The sequence below is a fragment of the Ascaphus truei genome, chromosome 18 (genome assembly GCF_040206685.1).
Source record: "Ascaphus truei isolate aAscTru1 chromosome 18, aAscTru1.hap1, whole genome shotgun sequence".
NCBI lineage: Eukaryota > Metazoa > Chordata > Amphibia > Anura > Ascaphidae > Ascaphus > Ascaphus truei.
Window position 1 is genome coordinate 12,231,916 of NC_134500.1, and position 19,209 is coordinate 12,251,124.

General features: G+C 44.2%; 1 protein-coding gene across 1 annotated transcript in view; it reads right to left on the reverse strand.

Moving 5' to 3' along the window:
- The window catches only part of ADAMTSL3 (ADAMTS like 3), a 257,600-nt gene that overhangs the window by 32,587 nt on the left and 205,804 nt on the right, over nucleotides 1-19,209 (reverse strand). Inside the window, exons 18-22 of the mRNA XM_075575555.1 lie at nucleotides 15,376-15,571; nucleotides 13,743-13,922; nucleotides 11,819-11,972; nucleotides 5,002-6,061; nucleotides 1,241-1,368 (exon numbers count right to left, since the gene is read on the reverse strand). Of these exons, the coding sequence (XP_075431670.1) occupies nucleotides 1,241-1,368; nucleotides 5,002-6,061; nucleotides 11,819-11,972; nucleotides 13,743-13,922; nucleotides 15,376-15,571 (1,718 nt within the window). The remainder of the gene's footprint in view (nucleotides 1-1,240; nucleotides 1,369-5,001; nucleotides 6,062-11,818; nucleotides 11,973-13,742; nucleotides 13,923-15,375; nucleotides 15,572-19,209) is intronic.

Sequence of the window (19,209 nt, forward strand, 5' to 3'; positions counted from 1 at the left end):
TAAGTTACTTGTATTAATATCCTAGGGCTGTTATTGCAGAATGCCACGGGTACGCTGATAATTATAGTGTCCTTGTGTTATTGTTATCCACGAGAATACACAAAAATAGCACAAGTTGAACAATGTGACATGCTAGGCCAGGAGCGCTTAACTTCAGTCCTCACGTCCCCCCCGGCAGGTCGGGGGTTCAGGATATCCCTGGTGGCCCAATTAGTACCTGGTTCAGCACAGGTGGCTCAGCACAAGAGCCTCTGATTGAGCCTCTGTACCTGTGCTGAAACATGGGCTGATTGAGCCACCAGTGCTGAAGCAGGGGATAATCTTGAAAACCTGACCTATTAGGGGGGCTTGAGAACTGGAGCTGAGCACCACTGTTCTAGGCAATAAAATTACTGGGGCTATTATTGGGGAGGATTTGCTAAGCTCTGATAACTGGCTTCAGAGATTGATCCGGTGTTCACTGCCATACAAGTAAATGGCAGGTCGATCTCTGCTTATCAGAGTTTGGTGAATCTCTGTGAATGTTTCTTAAGGAACCATCTTTGTTTTTTGTTTTTGTTTTTTAACAATATATGAGTACGATGCTGACTTTATGGCTCGCTCACCAAGTATGTATGATTTCCTAATGGCCACTTTTCAAATAGATATTGCTATCAAAACTTTATAAAACCTGTATTGGGCACCTTGCCATGCACCAAGATATGAATGAATTATTAATGTACAATGAAAATCCGTAGAGTTCATCTGATATAGAGAATATTTTGTTTTGGGTGTAGACACTAGAACCGTAGTGGGTTGGTTGATGTAGGAAGTGTGTCCATACAAGGTGTGTGTGTGTGTGTATAAAATATTTATTGTGCACATCACTACATTATATTCAATATATTTAGAAGTAAGGTGGCACAGTTAGCAATGCATTAACTTCCATTCAAATGTATTACCCCACTTTTAACTATGAGTAAGGGGTATCTGGTTTACCCCTTCAATGCTACAGAGGAAAGCATAGAGCTGCAAAGTAATGGACGACTAGACAAGGAATGGGGTTAACAGCTGCTACACCACCCACTTCCACTAAGAGGTCAATTCTATATCGTCCGAAGTGGCCATCCGGACATGTTTCGGCTGAAAAGTCCCCAGTGGCCACGTCGGACGATGTAGAATGAAACCCTGAGATAGCTACGGCCACCTTATTCTTACTGTTGGGGGATCTGAGTCTAAGCAGACATGGTTAATAAAGTACCTGCAAAAAAGAGATCGGAAGTTTCCATATCAGAACCGTGCACATTAACCACGGCACATCCATATGAACCCATGTCTTCCACACTCGGCCGGTGTATTTGTATCTTCCCACTGTTCTCCATCAGAATCCTAGGGTGAAAACATAACCAGGCGATGTGATGAGCACTGCCAAATTTCACAGCAATACTCGGTAATTGTAATGAGAGAACAGGTTCAAGCCTTTGGTCAACCTTAGACTAAAAGAAATATTGTCATTGTTTCATTTTAGATATGCGAGTATGGCTGAAATTTCACCCCTGAGGAAGCCGTAGGGACGGCGAAACGCGTAGGGTTTGTGGACTCCTGTGCTTGCCGTCGCTACTGTAGCACCTTCGTCACGTGCTTCTGAGCATCGATTCCTTGTCGATCGTGCACTGTACACACGCAGGGCGCGGTGCGCAAGCGCCCATAGGCGATTGATCGGAGGTCTCGGCTATTCTTTGAAGGAGCAGTAAACGTTTCAAAGAAGGTCACGGGTGTCCCTTATAACACCTAAAGCTTATTTACATTGGACACACTAAGTGTATCTGTATTAGCATGCGTGTTGAATACTTTTGTCCTTTTGTCTTTCTTTCTCTATTTTTAAATGCTCCACGTTCTGTAGAAGGTCTGGATTTTCTTTTTGAAGCAAACAGAGGACGGTATTGTTATTGCCTCTATATTACCATTGGGGCTCTTTGCGCTCCCTTGTTTTTGAAATTTGGAGTAGTGATTTTCCTACCTTTTGCAATTATTTCTAACTGTTTGGATCATTTTTACTGTGCTTTCTAATGGTTTTAGGTTGGGGGTTCATTTCTTAGATATCACAAGTCACTGATCATACATTTCAATTTCTACTTTTCCAATTGACAATTGAAGACTGAACAGTTAGTGGAATTGTCTGTCACTTTAATGCCCCAAACTCTTAGTATATGAGGTGTTATATATCCCCAATGAATGTGTCTGGGTTCAATGCACTGCCAAACCCAAACACCACCTAATCTTTTAATTCTCTGATTGAATAGCTAGACTACACAACACAGCTGTCAATCATTAAAAAGGACATTTCAGAAGGGTTCTCGGCTGGCGGAGAATTCAGATTTTGGGCCATTTTCAAGCTTCCATGTGTCACAGCAAGAGGGAAATGAAGAAAGTCTCTTGTGTGTCACTATTTCAGAAATGTGTGAATGAAGCCAGCGTTAGAAGCTTTGCCTCGTTTTTTAAAATCCGTTTATGAAAATATTTGTCAAAGCCTTATGGGTACTCTGCATTTAATCATATTGCTCCAGGGATGTGTACAGAGAATTCTTTGTCGCTGAAGCAGGCCTAGAAGAAGAATTCGTATAATTAGGGGGAAAGTGCAAAAAGCCCATCGACAATTCCTAAAACCTGCAGTTGGCAAAGTGTTTATCACTAATTGCTGCCAAGTGAGAGGACTGGGTTTAAACCTTGCTTTGTGTCTCTACTCTTCTGCTGCCCATGTCTGGAAGTGTATTCAGAATTATTATGGAATTTAGAAGAAAACGTTGTATTTCGGGAAAGATCCGGGAACTGCCCAACCAGAGTAGATGGAACAATTGCACTTGAAGACTGGACATCTCTGCTGGCCTCATGATCATCCCCTGAGTATCCCTGAATCTCTGCGCATGTGGAGTGATGCTCAGCATATTCAATTGCAGCACAAGCCCCACTGCATTACAGGTACAATCCCAGAACTACATTGAACTAATTGCAGTGTTATGTTTAATAGGTTACAATCATTTTGAGATGTTTATTGTACCAATGGTAACATAACATGTAACCTTAAGTTCAGAGTGGGGCTTTGTGCCCTTATCTGTCCCCCCTCCCATCTTGTGATTGTGTTCAGGCAGGGATGCTGACATTACATGAGACTGCCTTATCACTGGGATGGAGCAAGGAACAATGTCAGTCATTCTTTGCAAACCAAGGAACATTCAGACGTTTTAGGCAGAGAAATCATTTGAAATACCTGTATGACGAGGCATCAATCGCCTAGTTCAGTGTTTTTCAACCAGGTTCCTAGAAACCCTTGGGTTCCCCGGGCATCCCTAAAGGGTTCCCTGTAATTCTCAGGTCAATTGAAAATTGTATCAAATACAGAAGAATTTACAATGCACCTGGTCTCAGACGCGCTATTAGAGAGGGTTGGGGTTCCTTACAATGCATCTGATCTCAGATGCGCTATTAGAGAGTTGGGGTTCCTCAGAATTTCACTTGGGGTTCCTTAACCAAAAAATCACTGAGATAAGGTGACGTATCCAAGGTTACCCTGAGCTAGCTAATGGCTTTCTTCTTCAGAAACCAGAGCCCTAAACACACACACTAAGTTTGCTAACTCGAATGACCACAAAACAATGTTTACCTTAAAAAATTGATGTCTGATTTTACTTTTTCTTAGGCTGATATAAGCACTCGGGTTTATTTGCATTGGCTGGGAACGTTCAAAGAATGCAGAGGCCTGTCCATGCTTTATAGTAACATGCAAACTATTCAAAATCTTTCCTTCCTACAGCACCTCAAGGACATGTTGTAATTCCACAAGATCCAGACACAGGAATATAAATGTTAACGATATCTGGAAACTTTCTTAATTACTAGCACAGTTGGGAGAAAGTGTTTGATCGATGAGCTCATGCCTGAACACATATCACGACTCTGCGTCTCACTGTACCTTTTTGCCAGAGGCTTTTCTCAACACCTGTTATTCCCCCACGCATGAACCCATTCACTGCTGAAGGACAAGGTATTGCTTTTGTCAAACGACCACAAAATACAGAGCAGTGTCAGTGCGAGACCAATGTCAGCAGGGACTCCAACAGAATTATTATTAGCAGAACGTTCAGTGGGCTCTCGCTATTTGCTTCACAATACAACTGACCATAAACAAAAGCGGAATAGCCACCAACAGGGCAAGTGATGGATAAGAGACACTGTGGGTCGTTTTTGTTTGGGAACGAGAACCACATCCTACAGTACACTGACCCAGAGTGTTTCCTATTCCTACTGGGCCCACTTACCCACCATGAACATTCCTAAGAACCTCTAGGGCAGGGGAGGCCAAACTCCAGCCCTCAGGGGCCACCTACAGGTCAGGTTTTAAGGATATCCCTGCTTCAGCACAGGTGGCTCAAGATCGAGCCACGTGTGCTGAAGCAGGGATATCCTTAAAACCTGATCTGTTGGTGGCCCTTGAGAACTGGAGTTGGCCTCCCCTGCTCTAGGTAGTCAAGACGAGATGGTAGGAGACGTTTTCTCAGTGAAATATAAATATGTGTGTGTAAAGGTCTCAGTCCTACAAATACAAACACCCCAAATATTGCTACCGTCAGCCACTAAAATGTAGTCAAAATGGGTATTTGAAAGTAGTTATGCCACTTACACTTTGAGACTCTCTGGAGTGCTACCTAGAATATTGTCCGACATATACATCCTCCTTTCTGGAAAGTTTTATGTGAAGGGAATAAGGAATGTGCGTTAATATTTCACTGGATGAAATTTGTTTTTGATCAAAACATTACACTTTTCATCTATGGACCAACGAGCCTCCCTGATATGTTGGAAGGCTTGCACCTGATTTAAATGTTTGGAAAGTCACTGGAGTTGATTTTCAGGAATTCATTTGCATAGGATACTCTGTATCTGGCAATCTGACAATTCTTCACTGGTAAAAGGACAATGAAAACCAAAAAGTAGATATTGTATTAACCATTGCCGTGTACTTACTTGTCAGAGAACTTCAATGCGTCTCCATCCTTAGTCCAGGTAAACCTTGTCTTGGTATCCCTATCCACGTCACACAGCATGGTAATGAGTTGTGTACTGTTGGTGACAAAGGCAGTTCTTCCAATGACTACGTGCAGTGTCTTGTTAGAAGACAGTATGTGACCATGCTTTTGCCTGCGAATAATCGCTAATCGTTGCTTGCCCAACTCCGTTTCCTTGGTTTTACTACTGAAACGCGCGGATGCATCTGGCGCTTTTGCAACGACTTTGGTATCCGACGTGTTTTCTTCATTGGGTACCTTCCATTTTTCGGCACTGGACTGTGGCTTTGAAAGCTCAGTCACTACGTGGGATATAATCTGTGTGGCAAAGTCATCACTAATGTCTCCGGCTTCAATGAGCTGACTCATGTTCTTCACCAGTGCCTCAAATTGTATGGTGTCCATACTATAAGCCCCTTGCAGAGCGGCTGCTTCCATTCTCCGATCTTTAAACTCGTGGGAGCCATATATTTCTGCAGAGTTCGTCACAAGAGTTTCAAGGTTCCTTAGGACCAATTCATCTCGGGCTTGTGTGTCTTCCAGATACACATTATTGTTCTTATTCCAGGACTTCCACATCTTGCTCATTTTATGCCATTTTGCTCCCAAGCTGTTGGCTTCGTTATGGTCTTTTTCAAAACTTGGGGGCTCTAGTAGTCTATTATCGGTGCCGATGAGCTTGAGGACAAAGGTTTCGTAAGCAGAGTCCGCAAGGCACCTGTACACCCCAATGTCCGGTGCCTCCAGATTAGAGATCTTCAATGATCCGGATTTTGTTACGCCAAGTTTTTTGGACTGTTTCAAGGGCTGTCCGTCTTTTTCCCACTTTATAAGTGATTTCTGGAAGCGCCGTACAGGGCACTTGATAACCACTGAGGTTTTTGGGAGCAAATACGCCCTGCTCCCGATAGTAAAATTAATGTGCTTTTCTTGTCTAGTCTGAATGTAGACTCGATGGATGCTGAGGATTTCAGGAGCCCTGTGTTTTTCGTCGTGCTTTGGCGAATGCGGTTTACTTTCTTTGAAAGAAGAAGGGGGGAGGGGGGGGGAAACAGTTAAATTGCAACAAACGTTACTGCTCTTAAAGGGGATTGCAGCACAATGCACAATAAACAGACACTTAGGGGCAAATGTATCAAGTGCCGTTGGTCCAGCTGATGCGGTGTTAACTCTCATTTACTTGAATAGGATTTGATGACAGATTGGGTGTGCTAACCTATGCCAGCGCTTGATGAATGTGCCCTAGATCTTTGAGCCAATATGTTGACTCACATAATTCGGGACAAATCATGGCTATGGGATTAACCAATCAGAATACTCCGATTACGAACCTAACCAAATTGTACTATCATGCTACTGCAGGTTTCCACTTACATACTGTGTGCTATGATTGGTTCAGACAGTTACCATAGAGACACTGAAAATGTCTTCCCACTCCACTGTCACATACAGTAGTAGGACACTACGTTTACCCCCAATTTATGGAGGACCACCAGAACATTAGTAATATTTGTCCATGACATCAATCTAAAGGACCAATTATAGGCAATATCTGGTGAGAGAAGTGCCGTCCCATGAAGTGGGTGTATTCAGTTTAAGGCAGACACATGGCATCAACCATAGATTAAGGTGAATAATTGATACCAAGTCTCCCACTGCCAATCTATGGTCTTAATTATATTGCCTATAATTGGTCCTTTAGATTTACGTCATGGACAAATATTACCAGTGTTCTGCTGGCCTCCACACAGTGGCCTCAATCTCAATTGTTACAGCTTCTAATATACAGTGGATGGTACCTACATCTTTATTAGATATGCTGTATTTTAAACAGACATATAGAACACCCACAAGCTCATATTGAACCCCCAAAATAGCCACAACATATATATAAGCGTATAAGTGTCACAGAGGAGTGCTACTGAGCATGGCAATATACATTTAAAACCAGAGACGAACATGAAACACAGACAGAGCTCAGTGCACATCCCGCAAAACTTTATACACGGTACAGTGCCTAAATATACATGTATTGATATCTATTAAATAAAATGGTCTTTTAGTTTAACATTTTGGCCAAATTGTTGTAAGCCCCTGAGCCACTGCATGGCAGACCAAATCTCAAGGGTCCCTACACTAATATAAATTCTTAAAAACCTGTGCATTGCCAGGAAGAATGATTTATAATAAATCTGTCAAAATTTGTTGCAAAGTTTTAAATCTGATTGAAGCTTTTATTAACCTGTACATTACCAGGAAAAGCACTCTGTATTAGATTTGTCACAATCACACTGCAAGCAGGCAAGGTCTCCAGAGAGTGGGAGATGCTATTTTTTGTCATGCCCCCGTTATTTTTAGTATTTTTGCCCATTAAAATTATTTAAAATCTACCCAATTACATTACTGTTTGTCTTAGGGGCTTCCCTTCAATGTACCTTTGGTCCTCACCGCATCTAATTGCACCCCTCAGTTGCTACTGTTATTATTCCAACATACTAGATCTTCTAGGAGGGGTACCCCCCCTTTATTGTTATCTTTATTTCAAGCTTTGCATTACCGCGACACCCTTTGCCTGTTCCAAAAGGAACTGGTGGCAAAAAAGCAGTAGCGTAGGAAACGCCTGCACTGCAATAAACTGCGGCCACTATGTTTCAGATTAGCCAATTCATGATGGGTCCACCCTTGCCGTGTGCGATACCCACACATATGGTAACCAGCACTGCTGCATGTCACATTATTACTAGTGTAAGGGTGGTGTATGCAAGACAGAGCCATCATGTTGCAGCCATCAGAAAAGCTATGGCATGGTTACAACAAAGTTGCCCTTTACATGGCACCCGTGGCACTGCACAATTCTTGCATTATATACACAGATGTAGAAAGACTTGCTGTCTTTGGTGTCGCTGCCGCGGCACCGAAGGATTAACTCTAAGGGGGAGTCCCGGCACTCTCCCCGGCGCTGCGGACTTTGGCTTGTTCGTCCACAACGCCGAGGACAGTAACTCTTCCTACATCTGTAGAACCGCAGTGCCAGGCACAAAAAGGTTCCGTTCCTGGACTAGCAGCTGGAGCCAAATTCTACCCTGCTCTTTGAAACTAGTCAGGCTGACCGAGAGGCACTTTGTAAGATAAACACCCGTAACTGTAGGCAAAGTAGAAGCATAGAACCGCTGGAGGGTTTGTTATAAAAGGAAAGACTCCAGATATCACAGTCTCCAGGGCCCAAAGGAACCTGATCTGTGTTTAGAGGAGTATTTTGAAAAGAATCACACCCTCAGAAATGACTAGCACTAGTTTAACAAATATATAGCGACATTGAGAACATTTGTTTGGGTAGGCAGGTGGCAAACACCCTGAGCGCTGGAAGGGGTAGTAAAGTCTAACACACTTTAAGACATGCGGTATTTTTATTTCTTCACGCAGACTTTGATGTATAATGAGTTATTAGGGAGTGGGATTTCCTTCACATGCAATAATATATAGTGTCTCACTCCCAGATTCCTGGAAGTCAAAAGGTCTCTCTTCCCTTCCAGGAATTCCATGAGTGGAAAGCCCATATTATCACATACGTATAGTACTCTTACCCTATACAGGGGGGGTCAACTCCAGTCCTCAAGTCCCCCCCACCCCCCAACAGGTCAGGTTTTCAGGATATCCCTGCTTCAGCACAGGTGGCTCAATCGAGCCTCTGATTGAGCCACCTGTGCTGAAGCATGGACTGATTGAGCCACCTGTGCAGAAGCAGGGACTGATTGAGCCACCTGTGCTGAAGCAGGGCTATCCTTAAATCCTGACCTGTTGGTGGCCCTTGAGGACTGGAGTTGGCCGCCCTTGCCCTAGTACCGCACTTTTTAAGTTTTAGCCTCACTACACAACCCTATTCCAATATATCTTTTCTTTGCCTTATTTGGTTGTGCTAATCGTAACTGCAAGAGTGCACTCCAATGCGCCAGGACAATGCCAAACATCACATTCAATCCCGATATTTCTAAAGGAAGGGCTCCAATATCACAATAGTTACAGGACTACATTGGCATATTATTTATTAATCACCGCTTTACATGGCTTTAATGAATTTGCTCACTTCCTCTCGTGTAAATATATTTATAAGCTGCCATTTTTTGTTCCCACCATCACTCTCCACCAAGGCATTTTTACATCCACCACATTTGCCATTCAGCTAGCCACAATTAATTAAAATTAGGATAGATACGTAGATCCAATTTTTGTTATGGGACTTTGTGCCAAGAACATTCCTGAAAATCCATGGGGCTTTTTAAAGTGCTATTACAATCTCAGCCATTTGGCATCATAACCTGAAATAAGGCCCAAGAAAAGAAGTGTCTTGTTATGTATAAAGCTGTTAGCCCTATGTATTTATAGTATATTTTTACTATAAATTCATTTGAAGGCATATTAACCAGTCCCCAGTCTAGTCTAGTTTTTTTTTTTTTTCTTCTTCCAAGGGTGGTTAATTTGTCAACTTTTCAGATCAAAAGCAAAAATCCTGTCACATTTTAAATTGCACATTCTTTTCATACCCCGGTCATGAAAGGCACATGTTTAACTGCACCTGTTTGTTTGACTGTTTTGAAAGGGCTTAAAGCACCAATCTTGCCCAGAGCCTCCATGAAGCATTTTTACTTTACAAAGCTAAACCATAAGATAGCTTTCTGCAGGTGGGCTCAAATCCAGTCCTCAAGCCTCCCCAACAGGTCAGGTGTTCAGGATATTCCAGCTTCAGCACAGGTTGGGCCACCTATGCTGAAGCAGGGACAGATTGAGCCAAGTGTGCTGAAGCTGGGGCAGATTGAGCCACCTGGCTCTTCCCCCCTGTCCCCCCCCCCTTATTGGTGGCCCTGGCTGCATCATAGTATTAAGCGACCCTAGTAAATAATATAAGCGCATTTTGGAGATTGCAGAGTCAGAAGACAGCCATCTTAAATGTGTGACATGTTTTGATACACTGTACCAAAAAGCCCGTGCTGTCTCACTGATCGGAAGATATACTCGCTCATACCCAGCGTCCGTGGCCTGACTCCTGGGTACAATCTCTTCAAGGGCAACAGGAGAACGAAATTATAACACACATCAGGGTGCAATCGGCATTCATGCAATAAAATGAAGCACTCATACTTATATAAGAAAACTGTTCTGAATACAGAAAATTCATGTTTTAAAGTATCCCTTTATAATTATAATAAAGGTTTGGCCAAGCATTTTTCCCCCGTGTGCACTGTAGCATATCTGTAATATGTACAGAAAAATGTAGGACATTTCTGAGGTCTGTGAAAATACCCTTGAGGAAAACTTAATGAAAACACGAACCATTTGTGAAGCTTGGTCATGTTTTTGGATGGAAAAAATAATACAATTTGGGCACGGTCGCTTATTTACTACCAAAACAAGCCCTATTCTGAGGACCAATTGCATAAGAGCTATTTATGTGTCATTTGAGGGCCCACTTAACATTCCCATATCTCTGCTACGTACATGTAATCTTAGAAAGTGTTCCAAGTCATCCCTTCCCATCATAAAGCCAAATCAAAGTGACGTGATGGGTCATCGGGGAGCCAATCAGTGAGGGGGGGCAAAGTCGCTGTGATACAGTGTCCGCCTCCCCCCGATTGTCATCCGCGGCTGGCGCCCACGTTTCCCTGGAACTTCCCAGGCGAATATCTCATGGTCCGTGGAATAAAAAAAAGGTGAAATCCCGCTCACTGAAACGCCTCAATTCGGGGGGGAAATTACACGTTTAATAAGCAGTGCTAAGTCGTAAGAGATCTCACAGCCTATTCAATGAATTGTTCAGTAAGTCAGGGGTGCTCAACTCCAGTTCTCAAGACACACCTCCCTCCCCCCTAACAAGTCAGGTTTTTAGGATATCCCTGCTTCAGCACAGGCGGCTGAATTAGTCTCTGCATCAGAACAGGACAAGTGGCCCGGGCTCAGCGGCTCTGGGGGGCACAGCTCTCTCTATAGTGTCCTCCCCCCCACACTCAACAACCATTCAGAACTCCCCTCCCCCCCACCCCGCTCAACAACCCAGGACCATGGGGGAGGGGGATGTCATTATTCTGTCTTGGGCCCCTTAAAAGCTGTCAGCGGGCCTGGATGCAACCTTGTTCTGTTCTTTAAACAGAACTTTATTATTATTACTGGATGTTTTATTCAGTATCTCCTGTGTCCTTGTTTTAATTCTTTATAGCATATACAGTATGTGTTGGTCCCACCACTGAATGCTGTAAGGAAACCTCCAGAATACAGGGGAGTGCCAGGTGATGCAACACATTTGTATTGATTAGACCAGGGGGATCCCAGCTTTGGTCCTGAAGATTCCCCAATAGGTATTAAGGATGTCCCCGGCTTCCAAAACAGGTGGCTCAGTCATTCTGACGGCACCAGCTGTGCTGAAGCAGGGATATCCTTCAAACCTGACCCGCTGCGGGTTCTTGAGGACTGGAGTTGGGAAACCACCGGATGAGACCAAATGACTACATTGGGATAGCTGAGCTCCTATGGCGCTTGTTTCATTGCTTTAACCCTTTCAGTGCCGGAGGAGCCGCGGTAAATGAATGCCACATTCCCAATCATGCGATCGCTTGTCTCCCCTAGCAAACGGGGGAGACAATATAATCCCACCTAGCTACAGAGTCGGGGGGCTCCCGGAGGGCCAGATCTCAGTGCGTGGTAGCTAGGTCTTGGGGCCCGGAAAGGGTTAATACAATGTGTTTTGAGAACCCTTCCAGTATTTTGACGTTTACCGACATACTTACTCTGGCAGGCACTCATGTGACACGATCTAACCAGGGCTGGGGTAGGGAGCCCGTGGCAGAGGGATCCGTTGATAGGGGCTGCCTGGCCCTTAGCGGTTATCTTCTGGCATGACGCCTTCCGCCTCTGGATTCCAACGCCGCATCTTACAGAGCACTGAAGAGACACATGTGGACACAGTGAATTGGCTGCAGAGACACACGTGGACACAGTGAATTGGCTGCAGAGACACACGTGGACACAGTGAATTGGCTGCAGACACACGTGGACAGTGAATTGGCTGCAGAGACACACATGGACACAGTGAATTGGCTGCAGAGACACACGTGGACACAGTGAATTGGCTGCAGAGACACACATGGACAGTGAATTGGCTGCAGAGACACACGTGGACAGTGAATTGGCTGCAGAGACATACGTGGACACAGTGAATTGGCTGGTATAATGTAACTCCTTACTTGCACGGGTAACAAATGTGTTTCCGGCTCATACAGCATGGGGGGGGGGGGTTAATAAAAATCCCAATACACATAGCACAATGTTATCCATTCACAGTGTCACTCTTTACTTCGTATCCATTGTAACATGGACCCCTATAAGCATATACGACATTACACAGCTTTTCAGCATAGCCTGGGTTAAAGAAGTGCAGAGCCAGTAACCCTACTCACGGATAGCTTGTTCAACCTTTTGGGTCTCCTCAGTGTGAGGTTGGTTGCTGGCTGTGCAACGTGAAGCTGGTACGTGGGTGTAACCAGACATTAAAAAGTTACCGTGGGGGGAACAACGTGACAAAAACTTTTCACCGTACGGCAAATAAAAATACCACTTGTGGTGCATTTGCATATCTCTGACAGGTCTGCGGCCCTATCTTCCAAAGTTATCATAGGGCGAGAATGTAAGACAGTGTTATCTCCCTGCTGCTAGGGGACAGTGTTATCTCCCTGCTGCTAGGGGCCAGTGTTATCTCCCTGCTGCTAGGGGGCCATTACATACACTGCTTTGGGTATTGCAAAACTCCTGCAAAAAAAGAATGCAAAATCAAAACGGGATTTCCTGCGCCAAAATCAGTGCGCAATTAGAGACAAGCGTCATGGAAACTGTATCAGGCGTATGTCCAGGGCCGATGCTACCACTAGGCGACTTGGGCGGTCGCCGAGGGTGGCACTTTTGGGGAGGTGGCGGCAGCAGAGGAGGAGGAGGGCGGGAGAGGAGGATGGAGGAGGAGGATGGTGGGAGAAGAGGATGGAGGAGGAGGATGGTGGGAGAAGAGGATGTGGGCGGTGACGAGAGAGGAGGACCGAGAACCACGGGAGCAGGGCGGCACAGGAGGACAGCCGGAGAGGAGCTGAGCCCCCAGCGGTCCGACACGGAAGTCTTTACCGACTTCAAGTGTCTGCCTCTGCTACAGCGCAGCTCCTCCGGCCGTCATCCTCCTCCGGCCGTCATCCTCCGCCCTGCTCCGCTTCCCGTGGTCGGCTCCACTGAAGCTAGGTAGGTGAGAGGTGGAGAAGGTGGAGGAGAGGGTGAGAGAGGAAGAGGAGAAGGAGGGGGGTGAGAGAGGAAGAGGGGAAGGAGGGGGGTGAGAGAGGAAGAGGGGAAGGAGGGGGTGAGAGAGGAAGAGGAGAAGGAGGGGTGAGAGAGGAAGAGGAGAAGGAGGGAGTGAGAGAGGAAGAGAAGAAGGACGGGGTGAGAGAAAAAGAGGAGGGTGTTAGAGAGGAAGAGGAGGAGGGGGTGATTGAGGAGTGGGAGAGGTGTGAGACAAGAGAGGATGAGGAGGAGGGGGTAAGCGAGAAAAAAATCTGAAAGTTCGGGAGGGCTGAAGATTCGCCTAGGGTGCTGAATACCCTTGCACCGGCCCTGCATATGTCATACTCTGTACTACTCTGTATGACAACATGATTTCAACTCTTTAATACCACTGACCTTGGACCAATCTCCTGCAGTTAGCTGCGGGGGGCAATCGGCTTTCCCACAAGGTTTATTACTAGCCGGCTGCTGTGCCTGGCAAAGTTCATCAGAAAGCTTCAGAAAGCTCCCATCCGCCAGCAACTGTTTGCAGACCACTTTGCGGTTTTGGACGCCTCCCCCACACGTCCGAGAACACTAAGGAAACAACCAGAGCATCGTTAACAACATCAGTATCACGCCAGTCACGGGGTATAACCATGCGGCATGTCAGCTATACTGCGCAGGGTAAAGGATCCTCAGACACAGCGGTGTCTCATACTCGGACACTTTTAGTGAGCAGTGAAATATGCAGCCAAATTAATCCAGCCTGCACGGCTACGGCCTACTATTTACCTAGGCTCTAATTCTAGCTAACACCATGGTGGGATTGCTGTCTTAAATGTGGCAACATTGTGTTATTTATCTTAAAGCAGCAATATTACATTTCCCCCATTTTTTACCTTATTATTATTATTATTATATGTAAAGCCCGTGACAATGTATAATTCTACATTCTCACCTAAGCTGGCAATCGTTTGGTGCTCTGGTTATAAAGCTGTAAAAATCCTGATTGTGTGCCTAACATAATGGCTGCCTTTCAGTTTCAAATCAATCCTTCAGTCAGTGTAACTCAGCAGCTACAGTGTATCCTTATATAATGAAGGTAACATTGTCTATTGTTACAGTTTGCAGATGAAACTGCTGGGACCATTGGCAACAAAGGATCACAAACAGGAAAATGTTGCAAAGATCTTGCACTGCTTGGGAGGTGTGCTAAACCTGCTATAAAAATGAAAGGATGGCCAGAATATTAAAAAAAAAACATTAAATATGGTATTAAGAGCTGACAAAAAATACCAAAACAAAACCAGTATTATCTATTACAGGCTAAAGCTGTTACATTCCGGGCATTACTGAAATCCCTGTTCTCTGATTGGATAATACCAGGAATTTTAACCAATCAGTAATGGGCTGGAATTTTTCAGACCCTGCCAAGTTTTTCAGCCAATCAGCTTTGAGTTCTCATACACACAGAGCGAGAGCAGCTCTTTGACAGGGGAGGTGATTGGACAGAGCGCTCCACACAGGAGTGAGTGTGTGTGTGCTTTGTGGGTCTAAAGGGGGGCAGCAGAGTGTTTTATTGGTGTGTGTGTGTCTGTCTGTCTGTCTGCAGTGTGTGTTTTGTGGGTGTAGAGGGTGGAGGAGGGCTGCAGTGTGTTTGTGTATACTGTATAGAGGGGAGTTGCAGAGTGTGTGTATATAGAGGGGGGAGTTGCAGAGTGTGTGTATATAGAGGGGGAGAGTTGCAGAGTGTGTGTGTATATAGAGGGGGAGAGTTGCAGAGTGTGTGTATATAGAGGGGGAGAGTTGCAGAGTGTGTGTATATAGTGGGGGCGCTGCAGAGTGTGTGTATATAGAGGGGGGGGCTGTGTGTACAATTTTATTTTAATAAACACGTGCAGTAAAAGCTTATCCTCGGGCCTTCTCTTCTGGGATTATTACTTAAATACTGCTGGACTCATTTATTTAAAAAAACAACATAAGATTTCACGTTTTGCTGCTTTAAATTAATTAAGGTAGAATGGCGGTCGTAAAAAGTTTTAAATACCTGTTGCCAATCCTCTGTATGCCAAGCTGGAGGGCAGTCTATCTGATTGCAGGCTTGCAATGCAGAAGGTTTTTTATCACTGCACGCTTGCTCAGAATTATTACTGGTCTCTGCCAAGCTGGAACAATATACATCTCTTGTTTGTATTCCAACTCCACAAGTAGCAGAGCATCGACTCCAGGAACCTGTCTGCCACCTGCGTTAAGAACAGATGGCGAAATTAAACTTCGAGGGTTAACTGTGGTGCTTGTAAAAGACAGATGAAGATTATAAGGGAAAACCAGCAAGATTTAAAAAAACACCTCACTGATTATTTGCATTCAATGATATATCTCAGGGGGTAGCTAACTCCAGTCCTCAAGGACTACCAACAGGTTAGGTTTTCAGGATATCCCTGCTTCAGCACAAGTGGCTCAATCAGTGGCTCAGTCAAAGACTGAACCACTGATTGAGCCACCTGTGCTGAAGCAGGGACTGATTGAGCCACCTGTGCTGAAGCTGGGACCGATTGAGCCACCTGTGCTGAAGCTGGGACTCATTGAGCCACTTGTGCTTAAGCGGGGATATCCTGCAAACCTGCCCTGTTGGTAGAGGACTGGAGTTTACTACCCTTGTACTAGAGTAACTACACCAATGTGATCTTCTACTTAAGTGTCGATAGTACATTATCTCAGGAGACCTCCTCTACCTCTACCTTAGATGGTTGACAAGAGAAGAAACATATGGGCCATCCAAAAAATGGATTGGCGAGATCTTTGAAGCTCACATACACATCTATGGAGACGGTATATTATCAACCCAACACCATGACCTCATTCCCTTTTGATCAAGGTCGTTACCTAACTTTAATGCCCTTGAAATGCGGTTCACAAGAGTCAGGCATTTCTATTGAAAAACTGAGATTTCAGAGACCAGGACGGACAAGTATTTCATGACGATATAGAGGTAGGTGGACAATGCTGTGAAGAAGACCTCTCATATTGGTCTGGCTATCACTACCTGCAAAAAAAGAGTCTTATCCAAGATAAATAAGGCACAGACTCAAGAATACAGAATCCTTGTTTGAAATGAATAGAGACCCCGGACTGTTTATCTCAACACTCATCATATACTGTACAGTCAAATGCCTACCAGGTTACAGAAATATGATACAGTATAACAAAAAGAACAGATACCATCCCGGTTTACACATTACCATACCATTCACATCACACATGGCAAAGATCCCCTTACCAAGAGTACATATCCTTTATATTACTCCCTGCTTCTTAGGCTAATTTAATTTAAATTCCTTCTTGAATATTACAATTCCTTCTAGACTATTTGAAGGTTTCCTCCTCGTTTTCATCCAAACTGAAATGTCTTATCTATATTTTTAACTCGTTTCTCTAACCTTGCTTGCCACTGTTTTTATAAACCAGCTCGTCTTATGCTTTAAGAGAATTATATGCTTTCCTACGACTGATGTACCTCACTGGGGCCTCCAAAATTGCTTTAGAAAATTTTCCAATGAACCTGTGCATCTTTCTGCTAAATGAATCTATGCGTGTCTAGCTTCTGTAATTGTATTACCATCTGTTTAAGATTACCTTTTAAAACATCTCAGTATTTTACTTCAACCTTTTCTTCATCTCCTTTAAAGTAAGTACCAAAAACGTTATGAGCTCTGTATGGGTATTGTATAATATTGTGGTATTTTTATTGTGCTGCTTGGAGATAGGCTTTTAGACTTAATGTGAGGCTTAGTGCTAGACAGTGTTTTTTTAACCTTTTTTGGGGGTAAGGAACCCTATAATTATATTGTAAAATTATAAGGAATCCCAACACTCTCTAATAGCGCGTCTGAGATCAGATGCATTGTAAGGAACCCCAACCCCCTCTAATAGCGCATCTGAGATCAGATGCATTGTAAGGAACCCCAACCCTCTCTAATAGCGTGTCTGAGATCAGATGCATTGTAAGGAACCCCAACCCTCTCTAATAGCGTGTCTGAGATCAGATGCATTGTAAATTCTTCTGTATTTGATGCAATTTTCAAATTACCTGAAAATTGCAGGGAATCCCTGTAGAGAAAACACTGTGCTAGACAGTGTTGCAATCCCAATTTTGGCTACTGCATTTTAAAAGAAAATAATCAAATGTTCTAGACTTTTATGGAGAACACCTTTTATAGGAAACTAACCACATCCACCCTCTCCTTACTCAACATGGTGAGAAGCTGAGGTAACGCATAAGCGAAAAGAAGCACTGCGGGCCACCAACAGGTTACGTTTTAAGGATATCCCTGCTTCAGCACAGGTGGCTCAATCAGTCAAAGACTGAGCCACTGATTAAGCCAGCTGTGCTGAAGCAGAGATAATCTTAAAGCTTGACCTGTTGGAGGCCCTTAAGGACTAGAGTTGGCCGCCCCTTGTTCGACATCTTTATAAATCTCCTGCAGGTGGGTTTTAAAATAGTTGATTGTTTTTCAAACCTTTATTTACGGGACTGTTTTATAGTCTAGTTCAGTTTCCTACTTTCCTTATATTTAACCATTTGGGGTGCTGGAGCACCAGATCGCCATGGTCCATGGTGGTCAAGCGATGCGGCTGCGCTGAATCAGGAGACGGACACAGAGGAGCCTGCCTCTTCCATCAGCCTGCATGCCAGATCATGTTCTATATGCCCAATGAGGTAGTGGCCACATCTTAGGGCATCCAAAGGGTTAATATCTCAATACATTTGCCCTCTGTAAATTGATCTCAGAGATAAGAATCAGCAGAAAGGAGATGAGTTTAGAGCTCCGGGAGACTAGTCCACTTCTTCAATGTCAGAAAGGGAGATATTGAGCAGGAGAAAGAAAAACGGAGCACTAAATCCAAAACTGGCAATGCCAGAAAAAAAGTGCAAGGATGCGTTCCCATAATAAAAAGCTTACTTTAATGAATCAAGAACAAAAACCACACCAACGCGTTTTGGACTATTGCTAGTCCTTTATCACTAGCAATAGTCCGAAACGCGTTGGTGTGTTTTTTTTGTTCTTGATTCATTAAAGTAATCTTTTTATTATGGGAACGCATCCTTGCACTTTTTTCTGGCATTGCCAGTTTTGGATTTAGTGCTCCGTTTTTCTTTCTCCTGCTCAATATATCCATCTACAGACGGAGGCACAGTTAACCCGTGGGATCCTGGATACATTTGGACTTGCTGTTCATCGTGGATATTCATTCCCATGTGAGTCTATTCCAGTTTACCCACATATGTATCTGGACTTTGTTTATCAGTTTTCTTCCATTGATATAGATGTTTATTTACTGGTCACCGGAAGGTGTTTTACTATCATTACATCCTTACTGCTGTGCCTTGTGGGATTATAGTTTGCCAGTACGCATCTTTTGGAATCATCAACTATATTCATTCATTGGGTTAATTCCATTCTACAACAATTTATCAACTCTCAGTACTGCTGTTTTCTTCTGAGCACCATACAACGCCTTTTCATAATATCAGAAAGGGGCCTGCACGTGACCTCTGCTCTATATCTCTAAATAGAGATGTACGAAACCTGCGCATTAGGTGACCAACCACACAAAATATGCCCTTTGGGAGTCTCGAGAGGCAACGGCTGAGTCACAGTTCGCCAGCGATTCACCGGCATTAAGTCAACGTGGATTGTAATTTTGTTTAATATGCTAATTTGCCAGGTTCTCTAAAACCCCCAGCTTCGCATAACGATGAGAATATAAATGGGCCCCCCCACCCCCCGCACACACACCGTGTTTCGCTCGCTGTCTGGCGATGAGTCTGGCGCACTCATATGCTCCCCCTGGATTGGTGAAGACAGGCCCGACCATT